Below are 24,141 nucleotides of genomic sequence, written 5' to 3'. Positions count from 1 at the left end.
TCCGGTTGTGTATTCTTTTTCCTTTTATTAGACAGGACAGAGAATTTCCTTAAAATGCCATAACAAGTCACAGTGATTTTAGATGGTTCTTTGAAATGTGATGTACGATGGGAAACACCTCTGACACGGTTACCATTTGCACTTTGTCACTGTGTACGTACCCTGGTCCACCAAACCATCTATCTTAAAGTTTCTTGTTTAGAGAGGACACTCTGTCTTCTTCCTCCAAAAATGAGTTTTGTCTAATAATCCTGCAAAATAATCAACCTTACAAAAGGCCTTCTTCAAATGTTATATTTATATATATATGTATATACATATATATACACACACATACACACATATATATAAATATAGACTTCTATGATTTTTTTCCCATTCTACGCAACATCTCAATAAAGAGATCAGCATTTTTTTATTCTACAAAGAAGCAACACATAAAAGGGGAAAATAAAAGTCTTAAGAACATCATATCCATATTTCACTGATTACACGGAAAAGGAAAAAAAATCACCATGAAGGACTGTCCTTGAAGTTTTCTCAGATTAGCAAAACCCGAGTGCGGGGGCCGCGGCGGCGGCTGCGCGGCCCAGCCCGTCCCGCCCAGTCCGGCCCGGCTGGAATGTACGGAGTTTAGCAACGGTTCCCAACAAAGGCCCGGCCGTCGGGCCGGCCCCTCTAGGCCAGCTTCAGCGTGCTCACGGGGAACGACGGCATGGTCACCATAGTCACCGGGTTCAGCACCGTCTGCCCGACCAGCTGCGGGTGATGGACCACCTGGGTTCCCACGGCCGGCTTGGCCATCACGGCCGGCGGGCCCAGGCTGGCGGTGCCGTTCACCTGCTGGTGCGAGATGGTGTGCGCGATGTGGCTCACCACGGGCTGGCTGACGGCCACGGGCTGCGGGTACAGGGGCAGCTGCTGGCCCAGGTGGGCCATGTGGTTGATGGTGGCCGGGTGCACAGTGATGTGGCCGATGGGCTGAGCAGCAGTGGTGAGTTGCACGGGGCTGGAGGTGGAAGGTGCAATGTGAGCAATGTGCTTGGTCTGTGGACCCTGAATCACGTGGTTGACAGTCTGGATGACCGAAGCGTGGGTAGTGGCGGTGTGGGCGATAACAGTCGATTGCACGGTTGAAGCCGCCACGATGTGAGTCTGTGCAGGGACGATCGCCTGCGGCTGGACCAGTGCCTGTGTCTGGATGGGAGGCTGTGCGTGCGCGGCGGGGGGTTTCTGCTGGATGGAGAGGTGCTGAGGCAGAACGGCCGGGTGGTGGGGAGCAGCGTTTGAAGGGACGGCTTTCAGGAGCTCTGGGTGCTGGCGCTGGGTGAGTTTTGGTAACGAGTTCACTGGCCTGTCATCTTCCATGTCTTCATCCATGTTGTCTTCACCCTCTGGAAGAAATGAAAGGAAGACACTCCCATAAAAAAGCAAGCAGGGCACGAACAAGACTAACCAGCCTCCCAAAAAGGCAGCTGATGCCGAAGAGACAACAGCAGGCAGAGTTCCTGAGCTACAGGCAAGCGGCGTGGCACGGCAAAGCACGGCACGGCACGGCACGGCACGGCCGGGCAGCACACCCTCTCCCCAGGCAGGGCAACGGGTGGCTGGGCGGGAGGACGCTCACAGAGGGCTCAGCGCTCGCCCAGCGAGGGCAGAGGGAAAGCACCAGGCTGGGCTGTCTGCGCTGCCCAGGGCTCCTGCTGGGAAGAGCAACATCCCCCTTCCCGTCCCGCTGTTCCACCGGCCGGTACCGCCCCGGCTGCTCCCAGAGCAGGAAGGAAACAGCCACGGAGAAACGTGGCAGCAAGCTCGTCTCATTCTGGAAAACGGGCTCTTAGGCAGCCCACGAACACCCAAAGCAACGCAAGAACATGCAGACCCTGTGGAGACCAGGACGAGCAGGGCACCTTGCACTGCCTGCTCTAAAGCCAACCATGCAGCAGACATTAAAAATCTCAGAAGCTATCGAAGCAGCAGGAAAACCAGGGAGGACGCTCCCCTTGCGCAAGTGCTGTGGGGAGGAGCAGCTCGAAGCGACGGTTTCCTGCAGAGGCCGGTGGGAGAGGCGAACGCTGACACTCCTACTCTCAATTCCATCAGCCCACGCTCCGAGTCTGCCGGAATGTTCAAGGGCGATGAGCCCAACACAAGCTGAATGAACTCGAAAGCTCGGGTTTTGCCTTCCTGGAACCTGCCGTAGCATCTGCCTGGAGGGCCCAGAGCAAATGCTGCCGCGATCTGAAGGAACTGCTGCAGCCTCCCCTCTCACCGCACACCCCCCGCCCGCCTGCTCCCCCTGCTGCAGATCCCGGGCGCAGGATGCGTGTGCTCTCCCGTCTCAGACATCAACCGGGAACGGCACGCCAGGGATTCAACAGCATCCCTTCATCTTCACTGGGAATCCTTCTCACACAACGTGAAGGTTCATTAAGTTGTCCAAACGCTCTGGTGATCCTTCCTGTACCGATTCCTCCTTCTCTAGCGGCTGCACACCCTCCCACGTCCGAGCTCACGCACATCAGGATGCTCACACACCACTCTGCTCTAACGAGCAGACATGCACAGTTGTGCAAGAGGAGAACTAAGTTGTGGGCGCGGGGAGCTCCATGTGATTTACCAGCTGACTGGATGTGCAAACCTGCACTTCGCATCTACCTGACGCTGACGCACAATTTCAGTTTACGGCACGCAGGCGGCCAACACCAATGACTACAGAACACTTGAAAACCTTGATGGTGCTAAGTGGAGATCACCATCACCACTTTATACCTGTGTCAATGACGCACTGCGATGATTAAAGGAAGAGAGTGGTTGGGGTACCTGATGCTGTCGAGGTAGATGCCTGGTCATCCTCTGGCTGAACGGTCTGACGAATAATTCTGTCAATCTCCAAGATGTCCATCCACTGGCTCAACTCGTTCTTCAGTTCTGCCAGTCGCTGCTGGGTAGCAATCTTCTCTCTCGCCAGCCGCTCCATCTCGTGTTCATATTCCTTTTCCTTTCTCTTTAAAGTCTAAAGACAGAAGGAACAAAAATAAATAAAAGGGAAACAAAGACAAATACAACCTATGGGAACCTGGTCACTGCCGTGTCCAAAGCTGGCTTTGTCACCAGTCATGCTGCTGTGAAACGTGTCCGGGTGGAGCTGTAACGTTTTGCTCCTCTGTGCCCGTTCTTCTGGCTGTTGCAGAGCTATCTGGCCCTTGTGTGCAGCCTTCTTGCCATTATTTGGTGAACAAATCAGACACAAACTACTGTTGTCACTCCGCAATAACAGCCACTGTGAAAGAACTTTCCATTTTATAGCTGTCTGTAATTAAGTTGCTTATTCTTATGTCAAGATCGAAAGTAACGGCCCCAATGCTTTCTCTGTGCTTGCCTCCAGAATAGTGCTAGCCCTGGAGTTGGCATCAGTGAGGTTTCAAAGGTCTTATTCAAAAGCACCCTTTATAAACATGATATTAGCAATTTAAAAACACACTTCCAATTATGAGCTTTTCCAAAAGCATATTTCAGCTGTTTTCTTCTACTACAGGGCATTCACTGATTAAAAATTCCTCGTCAATGAGCAATCATGAAAGTGATTTGCACTTTTGAGTCGTGTTCTGAAGCTCTTTGCCCCGGGTGCACAGCACAGCGGAGCGGCAGGGCCGAGGTGGAGCGTCCCGGTGACAGAGCGCGGGCGGCGCGAGCCCTGCGGACCGCGGGGACAAAGCTGCGTCCCCAGACAAGGACCCTGTCCCTGCGGGGCCTGCGCGGGCCAGGGCACCAGGACACTCGCGACCCGGCGCCACGGATGCTGATACCAGAACGGCAGGAGATGGGGTCCGAGGAACCTGCTGTCCAAACCGCCCCGGCCCCGCCACACCGCACAGGGAAAGCTGCCGCGCTCCCCTGTGCTGTCTACATGGGGGTTTGCATCGCTGCCGCGGTTTAACCCCACCGAGCAATTAACCACGACAGCCACGCGCATCCCCCAATCCCCCCCAAACAGGAGAGAGCCAGGGAAGGGAGAAAGTCATGGAGTGAGATAAACACACTTTAATAAAATAACAAAATAACACTAATAACACTAATACTATATATAAAATGGAAATAGAATATAAAAGATACTCAACGCAATTCCTCACGAGCTCTGTCCGCACCGAGCAGCCAGTGCCAGGCAGCAGCACCTGGTCCCAACAGCTGGTCCCGGGAGAGAGAGAAGAAAGGCAGAAAGGCCCCGAGGCCGCTGCCCACGGCAGGAGAGTCCGAACGGAACTGCCGCGGGCAGGGCCCTGCCCGGCTCCCGACGCCCCCGCAAAGATGCAGCACGGCACTAACGGCCTGGAATATTCCTACTGACCAGTCTGGGCGTCAGTCAGGGTCTGTCCATCCATAGCCCTTCCCAGCTGCCTCACGCGGGCAGGATTGGGCCATCGGAAGAAGAAACAGCGGAGCCGGTACCTCCCGCCCGTGCCAAACCTGCTGGTTGCCGTGGGAACCAAAGCCACAGTTTCCATGGGAACTGCTTCGTTCAGCTGGTTCTTGGAGATGGAATCCCGCAGCAGTGCCGGATGCGCCAACCCGGTACCACTGACCGGAAAACAGAAGTCGCGGCACAACGGCAGCACCGCAGCAACCGCGCGGCTGCTCCGCGGGCTCCCCAAGGGCCTGTGCTCAGGCCAGGATCACAGGCTTTCCCCAAATACAACACAGAGTCATGAGGGGCTCAAGGCAAAGCTCCGTGGGGAGGGGTCCTGCCGTCACCAGCGCTCAGCGGCTGCCACCAGGGTCTGTGTCCCACCACAGATCCATCTGTAACAGCTGCAGGGGCAGAGACAGCATCTAGATTGAAACACTTCACAGAAAAGGAAATCTGCCTGGAGCAGAGAAATCGTGGGAAAATTAGAACACGCATTGTTATTTACATTTACTATTTGCACATTGTTAAAACTCCTGACAAAACCAGACACTGTTCTTTGTGCCGAGTGCTGCAAATACCAGTACAGGTACCTGCCCGACAGATGGCACCAGCCCACACCCACTGTACACAGCTCAGCATCCACCTTCCTCTCTCACACGGAGCCAGAACTCACCAGGTTCTCCCCACCAGCTGTCCCGAGATGACCCGAGCAGCCTGGTTATCCGGATCAAGGTGTATCTCGGCATGACGGGACCAACAACCCTGCTTGACGCCCCATCATCAGAGCGCAGCCGTGTTTCGTCCCACGGGGGCTGCACTGGCTGCCTGTGATTGAACAGTACGGCACCGAAAGGGACTACAGAGCAGTGAGAATTCCGCAGTGAGAGGGATATTTTAAATGCAAACTTGATATACTATTGTAACTCGCAATGATGTAAAAGATGAGTAAGACCGCTAAAAGAAATTGGAAAAAACCCACCCATTTTTTCTGGTTTGCGTGACGCACGCGTCTAGCGCCCTGTGCAGAAGCAGCTTCACCGTTTCACCGGGTGACCCCACGCGGGTCCTCCCCGCGGTGACAGCAGAGACGAGAACGACGCCAGAGCTGCACACAGAACAGCGTGCGCGTGGAACCAGGGAACCGGCGGGGCCCGAGCGGATCAGAGCCACCATGAATCTTTGATAAATGCCAAGGGAGACAGGGAGCCTTGTAAAAACCTTACTCATGCTCCCACATCCTCCAAAGCATGTTTTATCAGTATTTCTATCACATCAGAGTAACAGCGACACGACAAAAGGAGATGAAGCTGATACCGCCTTCCCGCTGCTGTACAGCAGGTTCAAAATCCTTCTCATTTATTATTTTGCAGATGAACGTCTAGCGAGGCTGGCAGCGCCACCGGGGCTGCCGAGCACCGTAACGCGGGCTCAGCTCTGCTGCACTCAGGCAACGATTGTTTCATTGCAACTATTTGTTTGCGATTTTAATTGGTCAGTAACTGCTTCACTGTATTTTTAAAGAGCAGCACCACACACCTTTGCTACTGCCACCAACAGGAATCCAAACCTCCCCTGCAGCTCCTGCCGGGCGCCCTCAGCTCATCCCCACGGAACCACAAACCAAACCCAACGGTTATTATGTCCATGGGGATTTCTGTTTGTTTGGGGGTTTTGCTTTGTTTTAAAGGCAGGTGACTTCTGCAACACGACACAAAATAAAGCCCATGCAATCAGGCTGTGCTCGTCACTACTCTGTCGCGTCACACACTCCGACCTCTCCCGCTCCCGACAGCGGGTGACAACAGAACGGGCAACGGCACCGAACAGGCAACAACGCACCAGCACCGCGACACCCGCACTGTGCTCCACTTACAGCTTGTTTTGGCTTTCACAACCTTCTTCAGACTACTGCTTACATGACAGCACTATGAGAGACGTAGATTCTCTAACAATTAAAAAAGAGCACATACTGCATTTATAATTCTCTTTACCCTTTCCAAACTGTGGCATATGAGTCACAAGCAAGACAGCATGAAGAAAAAACACAAACACCATCCCTTTTGGCAAAGGTTACGAAACAGCCTGCACTCACTCGACAAGGCTCAAACACTGGGCGCTTTTAAACTCTACTGCACCAGGCGACTCGAGGCCGGTCCTGCAAACAGCCCCGGGCCGGAGCAGCAGCGGCTGCCGCAGCCCCGGGGACGGCACAGGCGGCGATGCAGCGCCAGCTCCGGCACCAAACTACCTCACCGGGGAATCCCACGTTTCTGCTGCTCAGCGGCCACACGAGTCATGCAAAGGGAACACCCGTCAGTGCTGCCAACGCGAGGCACAGCCCGGGCTGGTGTCGGAGCTGCGGAAACACGGCTGGCGCCGCAAACACGGCTGGTGCCGCAAGCACGGCTGGCGCCGCAAAGGCCGCCAGCTCGGCCGGGCACTAAATGCTAAAATCCACCAAGTGCAAGGACCAGACGCTGCACTTGCTGTGCGTGAACAACTCCCACTGACTCCGGGGGAAGATCAGCCCCACGTCCTAATCTTACCCGTTGCACACTCTTAAGCAGCTTCAACTTGCTTTACTTTACTAAACACTGTTTTTTTAAAGGTCTCATTTCTCATCACCTCCTGAAATCTCCAGGTGACACCATGTTGCATGACCACTATTGTTGCTGGAAGCCTTTATTATTGGCAACAAAATTCAGGCTAATTAGACAAGATAGAATCAATGGATCGGGTCAGGTGAACAGGCGGACGCAGCGCTGCCTGGCACGTGAGCGCTGCTCACACGACAGGCACGGGGCACTCGCGGACACGGGTCTTACCAGCGTTTCATACAAGACAAGTACATTCACCTGGTGGCTGGCACAGAATAAAAACTGACAGCTACTGCTACACTTTGCACGGTGGGGAACTTACCTGGATTCAGCATCGGTTTGGCTTACGCATTTTGATCAATAACGCAGCCACTACAGTGCCTGCATGTAAATGAGCTCTGCTGCTTAGACAAGACCAAGCGCCAAGGTCGGATGGATGGTCTGTCTGTGGTTCAGCATCCCCTGACAGCAGGAACTGCATGTTTGTGGTGTCCTTCACCCGGGTAACACCTGAAGCCAAACTTCAGCATTACAATGGGTCTTGTGATTTCTAAATGGCTTTGCCACTTATTTATACATTTCTCTAAGTGCACACAACCAGAAAAACCAAAAGACTGGTGTGCAATAGAAATGTACCCAGGGGATTGCTGGGAAGAGCACGGGCACGGCCCAAGACACAAGTTCTCAGCTGGTGTCGGTCCGGGGGTGCGGTGCCCACCCCAGCTCCTGGGCAGACAAGTTCAACCCTCCCTGCCCCTTCCTGAGGCAAGAAATGGCAAATTGTTACAAATCATAAGTTCATCCCAGCTCTTTTCTATCTTTAACAGTACAAGCCGCAAGCAGGACTGGTAAACGACTTGTATCAATTGGTGAGCAAAGTCTGTTTCTTGGACAGAGCAAAGACTCCTCTGCAGCACCGAGGCCCAACACAATCACAGCACTTTCCTCCCTTCTGCAATGTCCGCACAGCGCGTGTGGCCGTCTGGACGGCAGCCGCGCTCTGCTCTGCTCTGCCAGCCCCCGAGCACTGACCTGCGCCCCGCGCGCCCGGGAGCCTCAGCTTTGTCTAATGTTTCGTAAGCACTTGGTCACTCCGTCAGCGTTTGTGTCCAAGCGGCGCACCAGCCTGGCGGCGCGACCCCAACTGCGCTGCTCCGAGCTCTCGTTTTGGCTGTCCCCGCGTCACCCGGGGAGCAAATCGCCTGGATGTCATTTTACACTGAATACGCAATAAAAACAACCCTGGAGACTGGAAGGTGTTCAGGTACCATAGCGACACGCACAGCCTGACAACACAGAAGAGAAAAGAGTCTTGCTTAAGGGCTTCAATTAGCTTCCAACTAAGGCGATTACACCATTTCCTACAGGGCAAGGAATCCCTCACAGAGAACCAAATGCAAAGAGCCAGCGCGGCTGCCATGGCTGCGGCCTGTCCTCACGGCTGCGGCCTGTCCCCGCGGCCCGTCCCCCGGCTCATCTCCACACCCAGCAGCAGGGACGCAGGAGCAGGTCCCCTCAGTGCAATGACAGACCTGTCACGGTCCCCCTCTCTGCTCTCCCAGAACAAACCACATTTGCTTCCCACTGCATTTTTGCCACGTCACTTCACGCATTTGAGAACCCTTCCAGTGTTTTCCCTCATGTTTTGCAGAGTGACGGGCGAGGTGGCCCGAGCGACACGTGTGCTGGTCACGGGCCGTGTGCCGGGACACCCGGTGCTGTGGCCGCAGGGCAGCCCAGCCCCTGCCGCCCACACCGCCGCGCTCACCCGCCGGAACCATCGCTGACTTGCAGCTGCCTTCAGCCCGATCTCCTCCGTGCAGCAGCGTGGTTCATTGCAGAGATTCTAATTTACTGCTGCAGAGCAGAAGCCCGACTCTAAGGATAAATTACAATGACAGCTCCATGGGAAGTTCAGAACTTAACTTTCTGTCTTATCTGATTTGATGCAGATACAAATATCTACATCCAGCCAAGGAAACAAACAGCCTGTGTCTAAGCAGCTCCAGCTGGAACGGGGTAACAGGGTTTTGCGGGAGGTGCTGCCGTCAGTGCACGGGCGCACAGCCCCGGGGCCGCACGCTGCTCTCCTCCGCACGACTCCTCAGGTCTGGTTTTTTGGTGCTTTTTTTTCCCTTTTGTGAAAAAGTACTTTGCTGTATCAAGAATAAGAGGTTTTACTTTTGAGTCTCCTCTGCACAGCTCCCCTGCTCTCGTTTCAAGGGAGAGCAGTGAGCACCAAGCCGGCCCGTGGGACGCACCCTGTCTGGTGCAGTTTGCTGCCAGCAGGCAATGTTTGCTGCTTCTTTCTGCAATCATGACTAATTCTGTGCTCCTGCCTGCAGCCAAGGCTGCGATTCACCCCCCGGCCGTGGGGTGTCCCGGCCCCTGGAGTCCCCATCGCGCCCCCATCTCCACTGACACCAGCCCACCCCAAGTCAAACGAAAGGCTCAGGGCTCTTCCAGTGCCCACGAGGCTGCAACACAACCACACCTCCAGAAATGACCTTTTGAGCAACACAGACTTTCCCCTCCTGTCTGGCACCCGGTGGCTGGGGACCGCTGGGTCTGCCCCACCAACGGCTCTGCAGGACAGGCTGCCAGGGAGGACTGGGGAACAGGCTGAGCTGCTCTGACTCTGCAGGGTAACGAGCAATTACTGACTCTCCAAAGCAAAGCTGATGCAGGTAATCAATGTCCAGTACTTCTGAACACAGGAATGAAACCGTGTTTGAGAGGGACTGAAGAAAATGGGAAGAAAGAGAGGAAAAGGAAGAGGCTTTACTGTAGAAAAGCCCATTGTGAACATTCCTCAGCACCCTTTATTCCAAGCCAAAATGTATTAGGTCTATTGGCTCTCTTCATGTGCGCTATAAATTCAGCAACTCTTTCATTTCGCAGCTGAATTTTAATTGCATTGCATGCTATTGATTTCACAGTCACAGAGGACATCTCTCAGAATTTCTGTTGTGCTACCATTAACCACTTTTACGAATATTAAATATGGAAAACATGCTGCATAAGAACAAATCAATGCACAAAGTCAAAGAAACTGCTGACGGTGTCAAATATGAGGTAAAAAACAATAAGCAAAAACTAACACTTCACTCAACCTGCAAACACCACAAGTGCATGTTACCTTCGCCCAGAGCCTCAGGGCGCAGCGCCCCAGCCCCTCCCGGCCCGCACACGACCCGCTCGCGCATCTCCATCCCATCAGAAACGTGAGACGCTCAAAACCTTCATGGAAGTCTGTCTGGTTGGTTAAGCAAAGAGAAAACCTCCCCAAAACACAGGGACTGAAATTCACCTCAGTCCAAAAAGGAGCAGCTTAAGTTCCAACAGCCTGCGTGTCCCTGTCTAAGACACCTGAACGATCTGTCACCGCGTCAGCGCGGCGGGTACGGCCCACCCGCGCTTAACCAGAACTTCTAGCGCAAAGAGACTGCAGGACACCAGCACTCCTGCGAGACCCAGGGGTTGTGGAAATGTGGAGTTTACAAAGGACTGCACTCGCGTGGCAGGACGAGGAGGAACGCGGGTTGTCTCTCCCACATGTCCTTGGCGGGCAGGAGACACGTAACGTGGTTTAAGCAAAGTGAGCACGGTTCTCTGGTGCAGACAGAGGCCTGCAGAGCGAGCAGCAGCACCCCGGGCGTTCCACGTACCTGGATGTATCGCAAGGCACTCCTTAGGACGCTGAGGTTTGAGGTCTTCTTGTCGTCTACGTTGGGGATGTTGCGTTTTAATGTCTCAAAGCACTCTTTCAAATGTGCACGTCTAAAGAAAACACAGGTGGTTTGGTCAGCTTGCGGGAGCACACACCAGCAACCAATTTAGCAGAGGGCTAGAGCTTAATTAGTGCCTTAATCCAGCAAAGCACCGACACACGTGCACAGTGCCCAGCCCCCCCGCATGCTCACAGTGACCCAGCTCAGCCCAGCAGAACGCGGCTTCAACGCCTGCATCCTAGTCCCAGCTTGCTTAGGAAACCGTCGCGCAGTCTTAAATGAAGTATCTTTTCTCCCTGTGCTGTTGCTTCCACTTTCACCATATATCCAATTCAGCTTGTCAGAGTTTTGGATCAGGAACCGGTATTCTGTATCCACACTGAACACGGACCCCGGTCTTGGCTATTTTATTACTTTCAATCAAAAGCGAAGTTACGCCGTTATGTGTGCGGGGATTTACTTTGCGGGATCAGGGCTTTGCAGGGTTATTGTAATGCAATTATGCAGCTAAATAAAACACACTGGGAAGCAAGAGATGCAGAATTCAGAATTGAGCTGTAAGAAAGCAAAGCAACACTGCAAGATTTACTAAAAGTCACTAAGAATTTGTTCATGTTATTTGTTAGAAAACAAACAACAAAAAACCACCAAAGCCCAACAAGCATTGACAGACTGCAGGCCAAAGGAGGAACGTGAATGACAATTGAAAAAACAACAAACCATCAAGCCCCTGGCTTTCTACGCACCTGTTCTTCTCCAACTTATTATGTACTTCCCTGGTCCCAACCCTGCAACCCAAACAGAACAAAGATAAACTCAGTGTCAGGTTTAAAACTACTGCCATTCAACCTGTACTTTCAGCAGTGTGTGTGTGTCTAGGATACACAGGTAAGTATTAAAAATCAAGAGAGGTGTTCAGATACCGCTGGCTTAACATTAGTTGCATATATATTTCTGCCTATCCTGTATCAAGATAAAATCCGTACGTTACAAGCGTATTCCAAGGGATAAGCGTTGCTCACACGCTGCGCACAAACAGCTGCAGCGCGGGTCTGTCTGCAGACTCGGCTCCTGTCGCAGGGAAAGACACGACGTGTGAACCGCGTGTGAGCCAGCCGGCCCGGTTCTGCCCCACTTCTGCCCCACGGCCGCGCTCGCCGGGGGAGACTGGTGCACAGTCACGCTGGAGCGTACGGGACCTGGCGGACGTGCTTCAAACCGCTCTCGCTTTGTACTGCGCCTGAAATAACACAGCTGAGCACAAATATGGAATGAAGTAATGCGGGAACCCTCCAGTCACGGCTACAGAGGAACCGGGGCGAGCTGCTGGGTTTGGGGTTCTGGTCTGTCCCCACCTCCGAATCGCAGGAACACTTTTAGGAAAAGCCAAACAAACCCATGTCATCTTTGTTTTTTAGCTATAGTGGTGATAAAGTACATCAGTAGACACGTGGAGACATCTTCCATACACTACGCAAAGTAACTCTTTGCCTTTGGCTGGAAACACACCAACACTGAGGTGAGCACTGCAGGAGGTACCAATATTTAATAAATGTTCAGGTGTTTAAAAACAAACATTTGACAGCCTTTTCCCACGAGACACAAGCTGGAGCAGACACCTCTTCGTGCTCACGTCTAGAGTGACTCCAGACCAGGAGCACGTCCCCGGGGGTCACCCGTCCAAACGCCCCTCGGGAAACCTCAGCACCAGGCAGGCGTCCGTGCCTGCTCCAGGAGCGCCAGCAACCCGGCTCGGTAAAGCGCCGGCAGCGGGCACAGCCGAGCGCAGGCGCTGGCCCGGCACGGGGACGGCGGCACCGGCCGTCTGCCGCTGCCAGGACTGCCCGGACACCAAACCTGTCCCCACGGGCACCCCCGCGGCACCACCACTGCAGCATCGCTTGACTAAAGCACAAACACACTTATCGTTTCTGCAGCTGAGTGTTTTATGGACAAGCTCTAAAGATCACAATCTATCTTAGAGGAATTATATTGGCATTTTACAAAGGCCGTTATCTTTACAAAGTCTTATCTCTGTTACTTTTGCTGTTCCTTTCTTGTATTTTGGGATCTCTGCATCCCCAAAGACACTGTGACCCCTTTTTTTGACCACTGCATCTTACATCTCCTGCTGCTCCCACCAGGTGACACCGACAGCACTGCTCCCTGCACCGAGGCTGCTCCCGGGAAGCTCAGCACCAGCCCGCGGCCCCGCGCTCGTCTCACAACCGGTTACAGCGGTTCTGCACTACAGCTCAGAGCAAACGCTGTGAGGACCAGAGGACCTGGGGAAAGTGGACTGCCACATCCCGACCTGACACAGCACCATCCTGAGCGCCACGCAGGACGGAGCAGGAGGCGAGGCCAACACCGACCTGGCCAAGGCGCTCCCCCGAGCGGGTCCCACCCGAAAGGGCTGCGCGTTGTGCGGCTCCTGCGCTGCACCTGCTGGGGCTGGGGCCGGGGGGCTGCACAGAGGGGTCCAGCGGCAGCCCCGAGCTCCTGCCAGACCCCAGCCCAGCCCCAACCCCCCAGGTACCTTTGCCTTATTGTACTGAATGGGGAACACACATGGAGTGACTTTCGGCCTCCATGGGACTCCCACGCCACGTTCACCACCGGTGCAGGAGGCACCTGCCAGCTGCAGGGGGCCTGAGGGCCCGACAACGTGGCCTGAACGCAGCACTGAACAGATCCAGGCCGCTGGTCCTGCAGGGAGGAAGAGTGAGGGGCCAAGGCACACAGGGCACAGCTTGCTCTGAAGAAGGGAATCATCTGTTCTCCCAGTCCATGAGAAGTAATACCAGACGACGTATTAAGATACTGTAGTCTGGAAACAACCGTCTAAGGAGCAGACTGAGCTTCCACCAGCCGGAGTCCTTAAGAACAAGTTAGACAAACACTAACCTGGAGCAACATCAGAGTCACAAGTCCTGTGTGAGGCCGGGCACAGATTAGACAGCCTTGAGTCCCTTCCAGCTGCAGGAGTTTTGAACAAGCCCTTAGCACTTACAGCACCAAGAAACTGAAACAGCAGCTAAAGTGATCTCTGCCCTGAGAAACAAAACCTCCTCAGTCCCATCCCAGTTTTCAAGAACGTCCCTGGTGCCCGGCTGCACCACTTCCCTGACCAGCACGAGCAGATATCTTTTGCCAAACACAACAGCAGATGCCACCTGAGATCAGACGGGCAGTGCTGGGACTCGCTTCCTAACACAGCTCTGGCTTGCAAAAATAAATCCTTGTACAGAATCCTGTGGTGTGTCGTTGGGGGCAAAAATAAAAACCACCAAGCTAAGAAACCCTGCTATCAAAAAACCAAACAAACATCCAAACATCCACGGATCTTGGCATTTCTGATCTGACAACTCTCTGCAAAAGCGGTAGCGGCTCCAGGCCAATGCGGCTTTGGGTATAGTTTTGTCTGGTCCCTCTCAGCAGCCTCCACGCACAAGGTGCACTCACCCTCCAGGTCTCTTCTTCTGCTCATTTGGTTTCGTGTCCTCTGCTGGCGCCAGTTTCAGAGCGCCGAGCTGCGGGGCTGCTCCGGGGTGCGGCTGCGGCTGGATGGGCTGCTGGACCACATGGTGCTGGGAGATGGCCAGGACGGGCGCCGCGTAGTGCTGGAGCTGCTTCGGGCTGCCCGACGGGGGGGTGGCGGCTTTCCCGTCCGGCAGCAGCGGGCCCGGCGGCCGCTGGATGACCGGGGCGACCGACGGTCCTTCCTTGGTGACACTGGGAGTGCTTACGAGGGGCTGGTGGCGCTGCACAAGCGGCGGGGACAGCGTGGCCTGGGCTGCTTGCTGGGGGGGGCTGGTGACAACAGGGATGGGGATGACGGAGATGGGGGCGGGCAGGGGCGGGGGCGGCGGGGGCGCCGGGGGTGAGATGGACACCAGCGGTTCGCTGCGGGGCTCCTCCGAGGGCAGGGCGCTGTTCAGCCGCGGCGCGCTGGCCTTGCCGGCCTTCTTCTGCTCCTGCTCCCTCTCCAGTCGGAGCTTCTCGTGCTTCTCATTCTCCTCTGAAAGAGAAACACAACAGCAATTAACGGCCCTTCCCCGGCGTTCCCCACACCCAGGGCTCTGGGCGAGCTGGTGACATTTCTGGGAGGGAGATGGCAGGCTCGGGGTCACACAGATGGACACCTGTCCCGTGCCCCAGCCCTGCTGCACCTTCCACTCATCGCCCCTTTGCTCCAGCACGAACTGGAAGGCACCACGGGAAATTCAGTGATCTGGGAGCATTTCACATCCAAATGGGACCTTCCCCATGGCTGCCCAAGGCTCAAATCCAAAATTTTAATTCAACTGTTTGCAGCACCAAGCCAGAGGGTGAGCGAGCTCAAGATCTCCCTGACTGCAGAACAGAGGCTCAGAGTCTGAATGCAGTATTTCTCTACCCTGAAATATTTTGAGAATATATAATTACCAACATTTCCTTAAAGGAAGAAGGAAAGCAGAGCAGGGTGGCAAAAACCCCAGCAGGAATCCCCAGATGTACACAACATAAATCCAGCTACCAATGATTTCAGACTGGTTCAACTGAACAGCATTAATAACTAATAAATAAAAGCCCTTTGTCTGCAGTTCTTTTGCTCCACTTTGCTGCTTGGTCTGCAGCCAGAGTCAACATGATGGCCCTGGCACAGGACGCACGAGGAAACTCAACCCCGGTGACCTGCTGACTAATGGTGTTTCCTACGTGTGTGCCTGGCCGGGCAGCCCGCGCCGCCAGTGGCCTCGGGGACTGGGCGAGCGCCCCGGGGACAGGGCAGCCGGGCGCCAGCGGAGCTGCTGGCGCTGCTTGAGGTGCCGCCAGAACCTGCACCGGCCGCGGCACCAGCGCCGCGACAGCAGAGGATGCAGAACGGACCTGCAGCCGAGCTCCGCGCTGACGGCAGCGCTGCCCACGGCACGAGCGGGGCTGGCGGCGGAACTCCTGCAACAATTCATCCTCATCCGTCGGCAAAGCCAAGAGAACAGGGAAGCAGGGAAGCACGGTTACGAGCCCGCCTTACTGATCAGAAATATTTATGTAAATGTCTCTGCAAAGCAGGTGCAGCCCTGGGGCTCCTGACAAACCGCCAACAAGGCTTTTGGTCTTGCAAATCTTGAGCTCCCTTGAGCTAAAGAGTTTGTTTCAAGGGGTTTTTAGCCAGAACCTGACACCAGTGAGCTACTGTCCTCCACATCTGACTTGTCCACAGCAAAAAGGAGCCACGTTATGGACCCCCAGCAAGCAAGAGGACCCGGGGGGTCTCTGCGCCACCAATTCCCGACACTCACACCATGTCAGGATGGAAATGCTGCCATTGAGCTACGAAGATCTGTCTCCTGCTCACTGTGCCCACACCTTGCAAACAAACTAAGGACATTCTTTAAACAAGCCCCCTAGAGCTCTTTATTTTTCCATAGGAAATGAGCTCACCCACTTTTCTTTCACAGATACACACGATGCACAGCAACCAGTGCACTGTGCGCCCGACACTCGTGTGGATCATCCCTTCACGTGCAGAGCACTCGGTACAGGAGCTGCTCCAAAACCAGCCTGGGAAAAGCACACAAGGCTTAGGGCATGTTCTTGTGCTCCGGGGACAGCTGAGCCGGCAGGCGCGCACCAAATTACGTGTCATTTCCACTCATCCTTCACACGCTCATCTCAGGGGCTGAGCACTGCACCAGCCCTGCAAACCCCCGCGGGTCTGAACACAAGCGAGGCAGGAGGGCACACAACCTCCCCTGCCCAGGGGCCCTGTCCCCAGAGCAGCCCCGAGCCGCCGAGGCAGAGCACCGCGGGACCGCGCACCGCGGGACCGCCGCAACGCCAGCCACAACAAGCAAAGCTGGTTTCAGGAGCACCCAGAAACAGGGTCAGCGTTCCTGGCTGGCAGACCGGCGCTATTTTAGGGCCCTGATGGGCCAGGAATACCCTCTTAACTTTGTTACCTACTAATCTGCCCGGTTTATCTCCTCTCTTTTGCCTGCCCTGGAAACGCCACTGGCCCGAAGCAGCCGGCGCGGCAGCAAAGGCAGCAGCCGTGCCAGCAGCGGTCAGGGACAGCCCGCGCCACCGGCAGCGCGGCACGCCTGCAGGGCTGTGCAGGGACACCGCCAGTGCTCGGAATTCATCGGCAGCATGTGCTTTTGCACACTCTACATACACTTAAAGGTGCCTCCCCAGAACAGACGGAAAATAACCCTTAACTCCAGTCAGGCACTGGCAGCTCTGTGATTTTGTGAAGAGTCTGAAGTGTTTCCCTGAATCATTCAGTGCTCCTGGGAGCTGACGCCGCACAGCACAAACCAGTACAGACCCGGGGAGCAGCGCCCTGGATTTCACTCACACCCGTTCCTCGGCGTGTCACCGCAGGAGTCGCTCCTGGAAGCGCTGGGGACGGGTCTCCGGGTACCCTCCCTTCCCGAGGCTGACGGCCGCGCTGGGAGGCGGGCAGGCCGGAGCCCCGGGGTCAGCTTCTGCTCCTGCACGTCCCACACTCCGCACGGGACAAGCAGGAAGGGAAGGTAACAGCCAGCGGGACTGGAGACCAGCAAGGCCCAGCCTGAGCCAGGCAAACCCTGAGTCAGACCTCAGGCTCCTGACACCAGCGAAGAGCCGCGGGCACCCGCTGCCCCCTCAGAACGAGCTGAGGACTGAGACCCCTCCAAAACTGCAACCCCTTCTCTGAGCCCTTCTGAACTTTGGTTGACAACAGCACAACACAAGCCCAACTTTTCTCTCCCACCTTTGCTAAGCCCACGTTGTTTGGCTGCCTCTCCATGGGGACCGTGGCAGCCCTGAGACACGGCACCGCTCCCCAAACCCGCGGGCTCCCGGTCAGGACGCGGCTGATGGTCCCCAGGGGCAACACCGCGGTGATCGTCTTGACTGACAAAATCCAGGGAGCTGACACCCTTTACTCCTACTTTATGGAGACAGATGGCTGACAAGGAAGTGAGTATTTCCTTTCAACGAAACCACTGACGCTCCTGGAACGCAGAAAGAAAGGTGGGAAAGACCCTTAAATCTTGCCGTTCATCTCCCAGGCCCCAAAGAAGAAACAACCATCACTAAATAACACCTGGCAGACTTTTCTCAAAGCAACAGCTTCTCAGATCTCTATGGATAATTTACATTGTGCTTTAATTTGCTATTCTAGTGCTTAACTGAAAGCCTGAATCAGCTCCAGATAGTCCTTTTAGCTGCATTTTAGTTACAACTAACTCTTAGCGGACACAAGAAATAAATGGCCAGGATTCAGCAGCGCTACAAAGGAAAAGCAAACAGATCAAAACTGCTAAAAAAATAAATCCATCGTGGGCAGCCTTATACACACAGAGACCACCCCGGTGCCCTCGAGCCACACGGGCACCACGCACGGGCTGCGCCACGCACGGGCTGCGCCGCAGCGCCGCAGCTGGGGGGGCGCACCAACGCAGAACTCCACGGCTCCTTTCTGAGGACGGAGCGGAGCTGAGGATGAGGCGCAAACGCCCGGCTCTGCCGGCACGGCACGGCCGGCGCCCAGACTGACCCGCTCCGCCAGAGCTGCCGCTGCACAGCACGCTGTCCCGGTGCTCCTCCACCGGGCCCTGGCACCTGCAGGAAACACGGAGACAAAGGAACATGTTCTGATAAGCAGCTATTTGCAAGCTGAGCAGGTTCTGTATCACAGTTCAGAGCAAGATGTGGCACTGAGGATCGGTAGGATCCAACCCCGCCTGCCCCAGCGTGCATGGGGACAACGCTGTCTTCCCTTGGGGACAGCGGGACACACCGAAGTCTGCAGAAACACTGCGAACAAGGATGTGCTTTAAATATACTGGTTGGAAAGGACTGGTAAACATGAGCTGACTTAATAACCGTATTATAAACAAACTATGCACAAAAAGCCCAGACACTCGGAGTGCCAGAGACCCTGCTGCTCGCCAGCAGGTCCTGCCCCTCGGACGCTCATGCGCTGCGAGCCGCGCCCCTCAGCCAGCGCCGCCGGGAACGGAGGCCAAGGCAGGTTACACACTGCATGGCATGCACTGAGTCACGGCAAAACCAGATCTGTTGGTCAGCAACAGCCTGTTAGGTAAGAGTGTGCGCTCAACACCCGTTCACGTAACAGCCCTCAGTCCCACGGAGGACACCAGCCCCTGCTGCGCCTCCGCCCTGGGGCGTCACCAGCCTGTGCTGCCAGCCCTTTCTCAAGGAAACGGATGGAAAGTGCAGATCACCCTTCAGAATCCTACCTGAGCAAGGAGATAGGAATCCAACGCTATCTGCCCATCAGAGTGCGCTGCAGGCGTCGGAAGCTTTCGGAAGCTTTCCCTGTCACCCCAACTGGCAGCGCCAGGGCGGTCAGCCCTGCCAGCCCCCAGCTCCCCCAGCCGCTGCCCCCAGCTCCCCCAGCCGCTGCCCCCAGCTCCCCCAGCCGCTGCCCCCAGCTCCCCCAGCTCCCCCAGCCGCTGCCCCCAGCTCCCCCAGCCGCTGCCCCCAGCTCCCCCAGCCGCTGCCCCCAGCTCCCCCAGCTCCCCCAGCCGCTGCCCCCAGCTCCCCCAGCCGCTGCCCCCAGCTCCCCCAGCCGCTGCCCCCAGCCGCTGCCCCAGCTCCCCCAGCCGCTGCCCCCAGCTCCCCCAGCCGCTGCCCCAGCTCCCCCAGCCGCTGCCCCAGCTCCCCCAGCCGCTGCCCCCAGCTCCCCCAGTCGCTGCCCCCAGCTCCCCCAGCCGCTGCCCCCAGCTCCCCCAGCTCCCCCAGCCGCTGCCCCAGCTCCCCCAGCCGCTGCCCCCAGCTCCGAGGCTGTGCCGCGGGTAACCCCTGGCTCACACAGGGTGGGCGGCCCTGCAGCTGCAGGAACCCGTCTGGTCACCACTCTGCTCGTTATCAATCGCGTGCAATTAAGACGTGTGCCAAACGGCAGCTGGATGAGATGGGAGAAGACCAGGACTCTGCTGGCTGTTCAGTCACCACCCTCGCTGGCAACGTCCAAGAAAAGAGAGGCTTATAAACATAACTGAGCAGCATCAAGCAAAGCAGAGAATGTAAGCTGAGTGGACCATAGATGAATAGCTACGGGAAAAAACGCTAAGAAAACAAACATTAGTTACTTGTAATTATAAATACATTTGTTTTCTCTGATGATGAAACGTTCTTGAACTAACCTAAATTCGAAGAAATCAGCCATCCTCTAATTCAAGTCAAATGTCTCTGGAGTTTGCAAATACCGGACAGAAAAAGGAGCCCAGTTCAGGGTTTGTGCACGTGTAAACGCACACACCCCGTGCACGCGAGCCACCTGCTTACAGAGAAAGGGAGAGCAGCAGCATTATGAAGCGTGAAAGCCCAGATGTGGACAAAGTGCTTCAAAACCCCGACCCCCAAACCCATCAGAAACGCTGAAGGACGTGGCCGACACGGCGCATGTGCAGGGCGTGCCTGTCGCTGTCTGCATGCCCACGGCGTTCATGCCACACGAAGAAATGCATAACATCAACTCCCCACGCCTCCCCCAAATCTGCTGGGTTTTCCCCCACAAATTAATGAGATCCAAATAACATTATTACCAGTACCATAATTTACATAACATCTGTCATCAGGCACAAAGGGTCTGCCAAGCATCCAAACAGGCGTGCGGATGAGCCAAACCACCGAAGTTTCGTTTTCCCTACATCTCTGTGCATATCTACACAAGCCTGTCACAAGCACCTGTACGACACTATTTGCGAGCCACGCAAGCCCCGCACACTGCTGCAGCAAAACCAAGCGCACCCGCAGGATCGGGCTGGGATACGCAACGAAAACAGCCTCCAAAAAACAGTATTTTAAGTCAGTAAAGAGGAGAAATGTTTATGTTGTAGAAACGCAGGAACTCAGTTCCATGTCCAACAAGAGTGAGGATTCTATAGATGTAAACATCATTAGATGTATCCGGGTAGTTGTTAATTAATAAGCATACAATTCCCTCTAACTCAGTTTGTTGTTTGCACTTCATTTGCTCCCGGTTTACTGGGGCGATAACCAACCACTTGTGCTGCGCCCTTCGAATTCCAGCGAGTGTCTGAGCAAGGTCTGGACTGGGCACCCGCAGCGAAGGGCGCAGCTCAAGGATCCCCCGCCACACGTCGTCCCCGGGCCGAGGTCTCGCTCACGGCTGCACCAGACTCACCCGGCTGTTCCTCTTATGGGAACACCTCGGGCTGATGTATTTACTTTTCAGCAATTTGAAATTATGTTTTCTGAAATATTAATATATATAATATGCAGTATTCAACAGGCTTTGGGTAAACATCTTGCAAACACATTTTGAACCATACTGTGGGTCAGCGGCCGCAGCAGGTTCACCCAGCAGCACCGCGAACAGCTCCCAAAGCAATCAACGGCCCTCGGATGGCTAAAGACGCACAACAAGGCTTGGTCTGGTTATCAATGAAGAAAAGCAAAGCCTACATGGTTTGATCTTCCACTGGTGGAAGACGCTGAAGTAGTCAGAAAAGCCACGCGCGTACCTGCGCAAAACAAACCAGACGTGAGCAAAGGCACCGGCTGCGGCCGGGGAAACCGCGCGTTCCACAGCACTTGCGCGAGGTCTGGAAGCGCTGGATGCCACGTGTGTCCTCGTGGAAACCAGCACTTGCCAAGCAAAGCAGGACACAGCAGCTGGGCGGTGGCACGGTGACCCGCGGCATGGCGACCCGCCGTGCCGGGACCGGTGGCAGCAGCGGCTGTGCCACACGCTCCGAGAGCACCACAGCGTCCAGGCACCAGGAACCCCCGAGAGCAGGACCAGCTGCACCTTAACCCTCTTCCCTCCCTGAGCATCCTGCTCTCCTGTCTCCAGAACATTTCTGGTTTCTCCTTCTGCCAGTTTTCTTCCTCAAAAACACAGAACGATGAACGTCTGGTTGAATGGAAGACACTTGTTCCTTTACTCCCAGGTTCGAAAAAGCAACAGCGTGTGTATTCACGGTATTTTCCCACCCAGTTGGTGGGAAAGCCCGGCCACGGGCTGGGCAGGCCCGCGGGGAACACCGCAGAGCCATGGCAGGGGTTCCGGAGCACGTCCCGCCTTGCTCTCCCGAGGCCAGCACGCTGCAGCACCTCTGACGGCCGTCGACACAGCAGCCTTCAACCAGCTTTGTATGTTTAATGCTGTTCCCAAACTGGATTGGCTTCCAGGCCAGACTGGACCCCTGGAGTTACACAGTGTAACTGTGGGTGTAATGCAGACCGTAAAGCTTCTCTGAACACACATTAGAAGGGGAAGGAGCGGAAGAAGGTGGTGAGGGAAGGAAGCCAATCTAGACACTTCATTGTTGCCTAAACAGTCTTTCCCGGCTATTTCTCTGCTTGTGCTCTCCGCTGACATCTTCCTGTTACCTGAAGCTCGAGCGACGGGCTCCTCCCTCTCACACCACACACCTTCCTGCTGCCCAGGACCTCCCTGGGGCAGCCACGTTTGCACCGGTGCTGCTGCTGCAGCAGCCAGGGCAGCCCTGACGTGTCTGTGCAGCACAACCGGTGACGGCGTGTGTCCCAGGCACAGAGTCACAGCCAGGGAGCCCTGCGCTGGCACTGCGCGGCTCACCCCGCAGCTCCCACCTGCAGCGGCCTTTGGTAGAAAACGGCGTCTCCAGGGTTGGGTTTGGCATGGTGCACTGCCTGTCCTGCGCCCAGCTCGGAAACAGCTCTGCCTCCAGACCTTGCGCACCGCGCCGCCGCTGGGTCACTCCTGCCCCTCCTGCCCTGCAGCCAACTCTTCTTCCCATGTATCCCAGATCCTCACTTGTTGCATCCATTTACAAAATATTCTCCTAACGCGAGGAAGCTGGATAATAATTAAAATATAAAAAACAACCCTGCTTAATATGAGCTCTCCAGTGCTTAACCTCTGCTACACCCAGAGCACACTGACACCTGTGAGCCACGGAGCCGTGAGTGTGAACAGCCACCGCGCACGTCTGCCCAGGAAGGCGCCGACCCGCCCCGGGCTGTCACCGCCCTGCCCGGGCTGCGGCGGCTGCTCCCGCCCGCGGCCGCCGGGGCGCCCCTGCAGCGGGAGACCCGCGGGTCAGCCTGCTGCTCGGGAGCCTCCTGCCCCGCACGTCTCCGGGCTCTCTTGCTTCACAACGTGCACTATCTGCTGCATGACTCATCACGGAACAATGGGTGTGCGGCTCCGGCGGCAGCGCCGCACAAAGAGCGGCCCCCCCGCGCTGCCGCAGGTACGCGCGGTGTCACTGAGCTCATGCTGCAGCGGCTCCACCGCCCCCCGCAGCCGCGGAACGGAACGGAACGACCCCACCGGGGCGGCCCTTCCCGGGCCGTCAGCAGCCGGCGCTACCGCCCGGCCGGGGCGCTGCCGCAGCACAACCGGCCCCGGGAAGCGGGAGCCCAGGGCCGGGGCGGCGGCGACGGCGGCAACAAGGCGCGCTGGGCCCGGCGGGTCGGCACCGCGAGGCTCCCCGGGCAGCCCCGAACCCGCGTCCCGCGGCGCGGCCGAGCCGGGTCTCCCGCCGGGCAGGCGGGGCCGCTCCCGCGCGCGGGCGGGGCGGGCCCGCGCGCACGTGGTGGAGGGCGGCGCCTGGCGCGTCACGCGGCGCGGGGCCGCCCCCGCCCCTCCCGCGGCGCGCGGACACGCAGAGCGCGGCGGCCGCGCGCCCGCGGCAAGGGCGGGGGCGGCCGGTGCCCCCCGGCGGCCGGGACAGCGGGGCCGGGGCCGCCCGGGGCCGCCGCGCCCGCAGGGAGCCCCCGCCGGGGCGGCGCCGCGCTCCTCCCCGCGCCCCCCCTCCGCGCCCTGTCACTTCCCCGCGCGGCGGCAGCCGCCCGCCGCGGGTTCCTCCGCCGCCGCCCCCGCCGGCACCGCCGCGCCCCGGCCCGCGTGTCCGAGATGCCGGCGCGGCCGGCCCGGCGCCGCCCTCGCCCCCGTCCCCGCGCCGCCCCGGCCGGCCGCGGTCTGTCAGGCGGCGGCCCCGGCGCGGCCGGCCCCTTACCACGTGCGGTCTGCTGCTGCTGCGCCTGCCACTCCAGGAACCGCGCGGCCTCCAGCAGCGTCTCGATGCTCATGGCGCGGGCCCCGGCCGCCGCCGCCGCCTCCCCGGTGTGGCGGGCCCGGCCGCAGGCGCCGCGCCGCCCCGCGGCTCGCCCCGACGGCAGCAGCGCTGGCGACAAGATGGCGGGCGGCAACAGAAACACAACAGGCGGGCGCTGGCGCGGCCCCGCTACTACGCGGCGGGCGGCGGCAAAACGCGGGGCGGAGTGCGGGGCGCCGCCCGGACGGGACGAGGCGGGACGGGACGCGGCGGCCGGCCCGGCTCTCCGCCGCGCGGGGGCGGCCGCTCAGCCCCGCCGGCCGCACCGGGCGGCTGCCAACGCCGCCGCGCCCCGGGGCGGCTGCGGGACGCGGGACGGCGCCGAGAGCGGG

At 57.1% G+C, this 24,141-nt stretch overlaps 1 protein-coding gene across 2 annotated transcripts; it reads right to left on the bottom strand.

Annotated features, from left to right (window-relative positions):
• On the bottom strand, positions 1 to 23,915 carry MNT (MAX network transcriptional repressor). Of its 2 annotated transcripts, none has more exons than XM_065036620.1 (6): positions 23,711 to 23,915; positions 14,202 to 14,757; positions 11,483 to 11,524; positions 10,674 to 10,785; positions 2,824 to 3,016; positions 1 to 1,394 (listed from the first exon to the last, which is right to left on the bottom strand). In XM_065036620.1, exons 1-6 carry the CDS (start codon positions 23,781 to 23,783, stop codon positions 679 to 681), a joined length of 1,692 nt encoding a protein of 563 aa, XP_064892692.1. In that variant the 5' UTR covers positions 23,784 to 23,915; the 3' UTR covers positions 1 to 678. The 2 variants fall into 2 exon arrangements, with proteins under 2 accessions (XP_064892692.1, XP_064892691.1); XM_065036619.1 differs by lacking the exon at positions 23,711 to 23,915 and adding an exon at positions 18,268 to 19,052.
• Between the last annotated feature and the right edge of the window lie 226 nt (positions 23,916 to 24,141).

This window comes from Columba livia, chromosome 20 (assembly GCF_036013475.1).
Source record: "Columba livia isolate bColLiv1 breed racing homer chromosome 20, bColLiv1.pat.W.v2, whole genome shotgun sequence".
NCBI lineage: Eukaryota > Metazoa > Chordata > Aves > Columbiformes > Columbidae > Columba > Columba livia.
The sequence above is the reverse complement of the archived record's forward strand: the minus strand, read 5'-3'. Positions and strand labels throughout refer to the sequence as shown.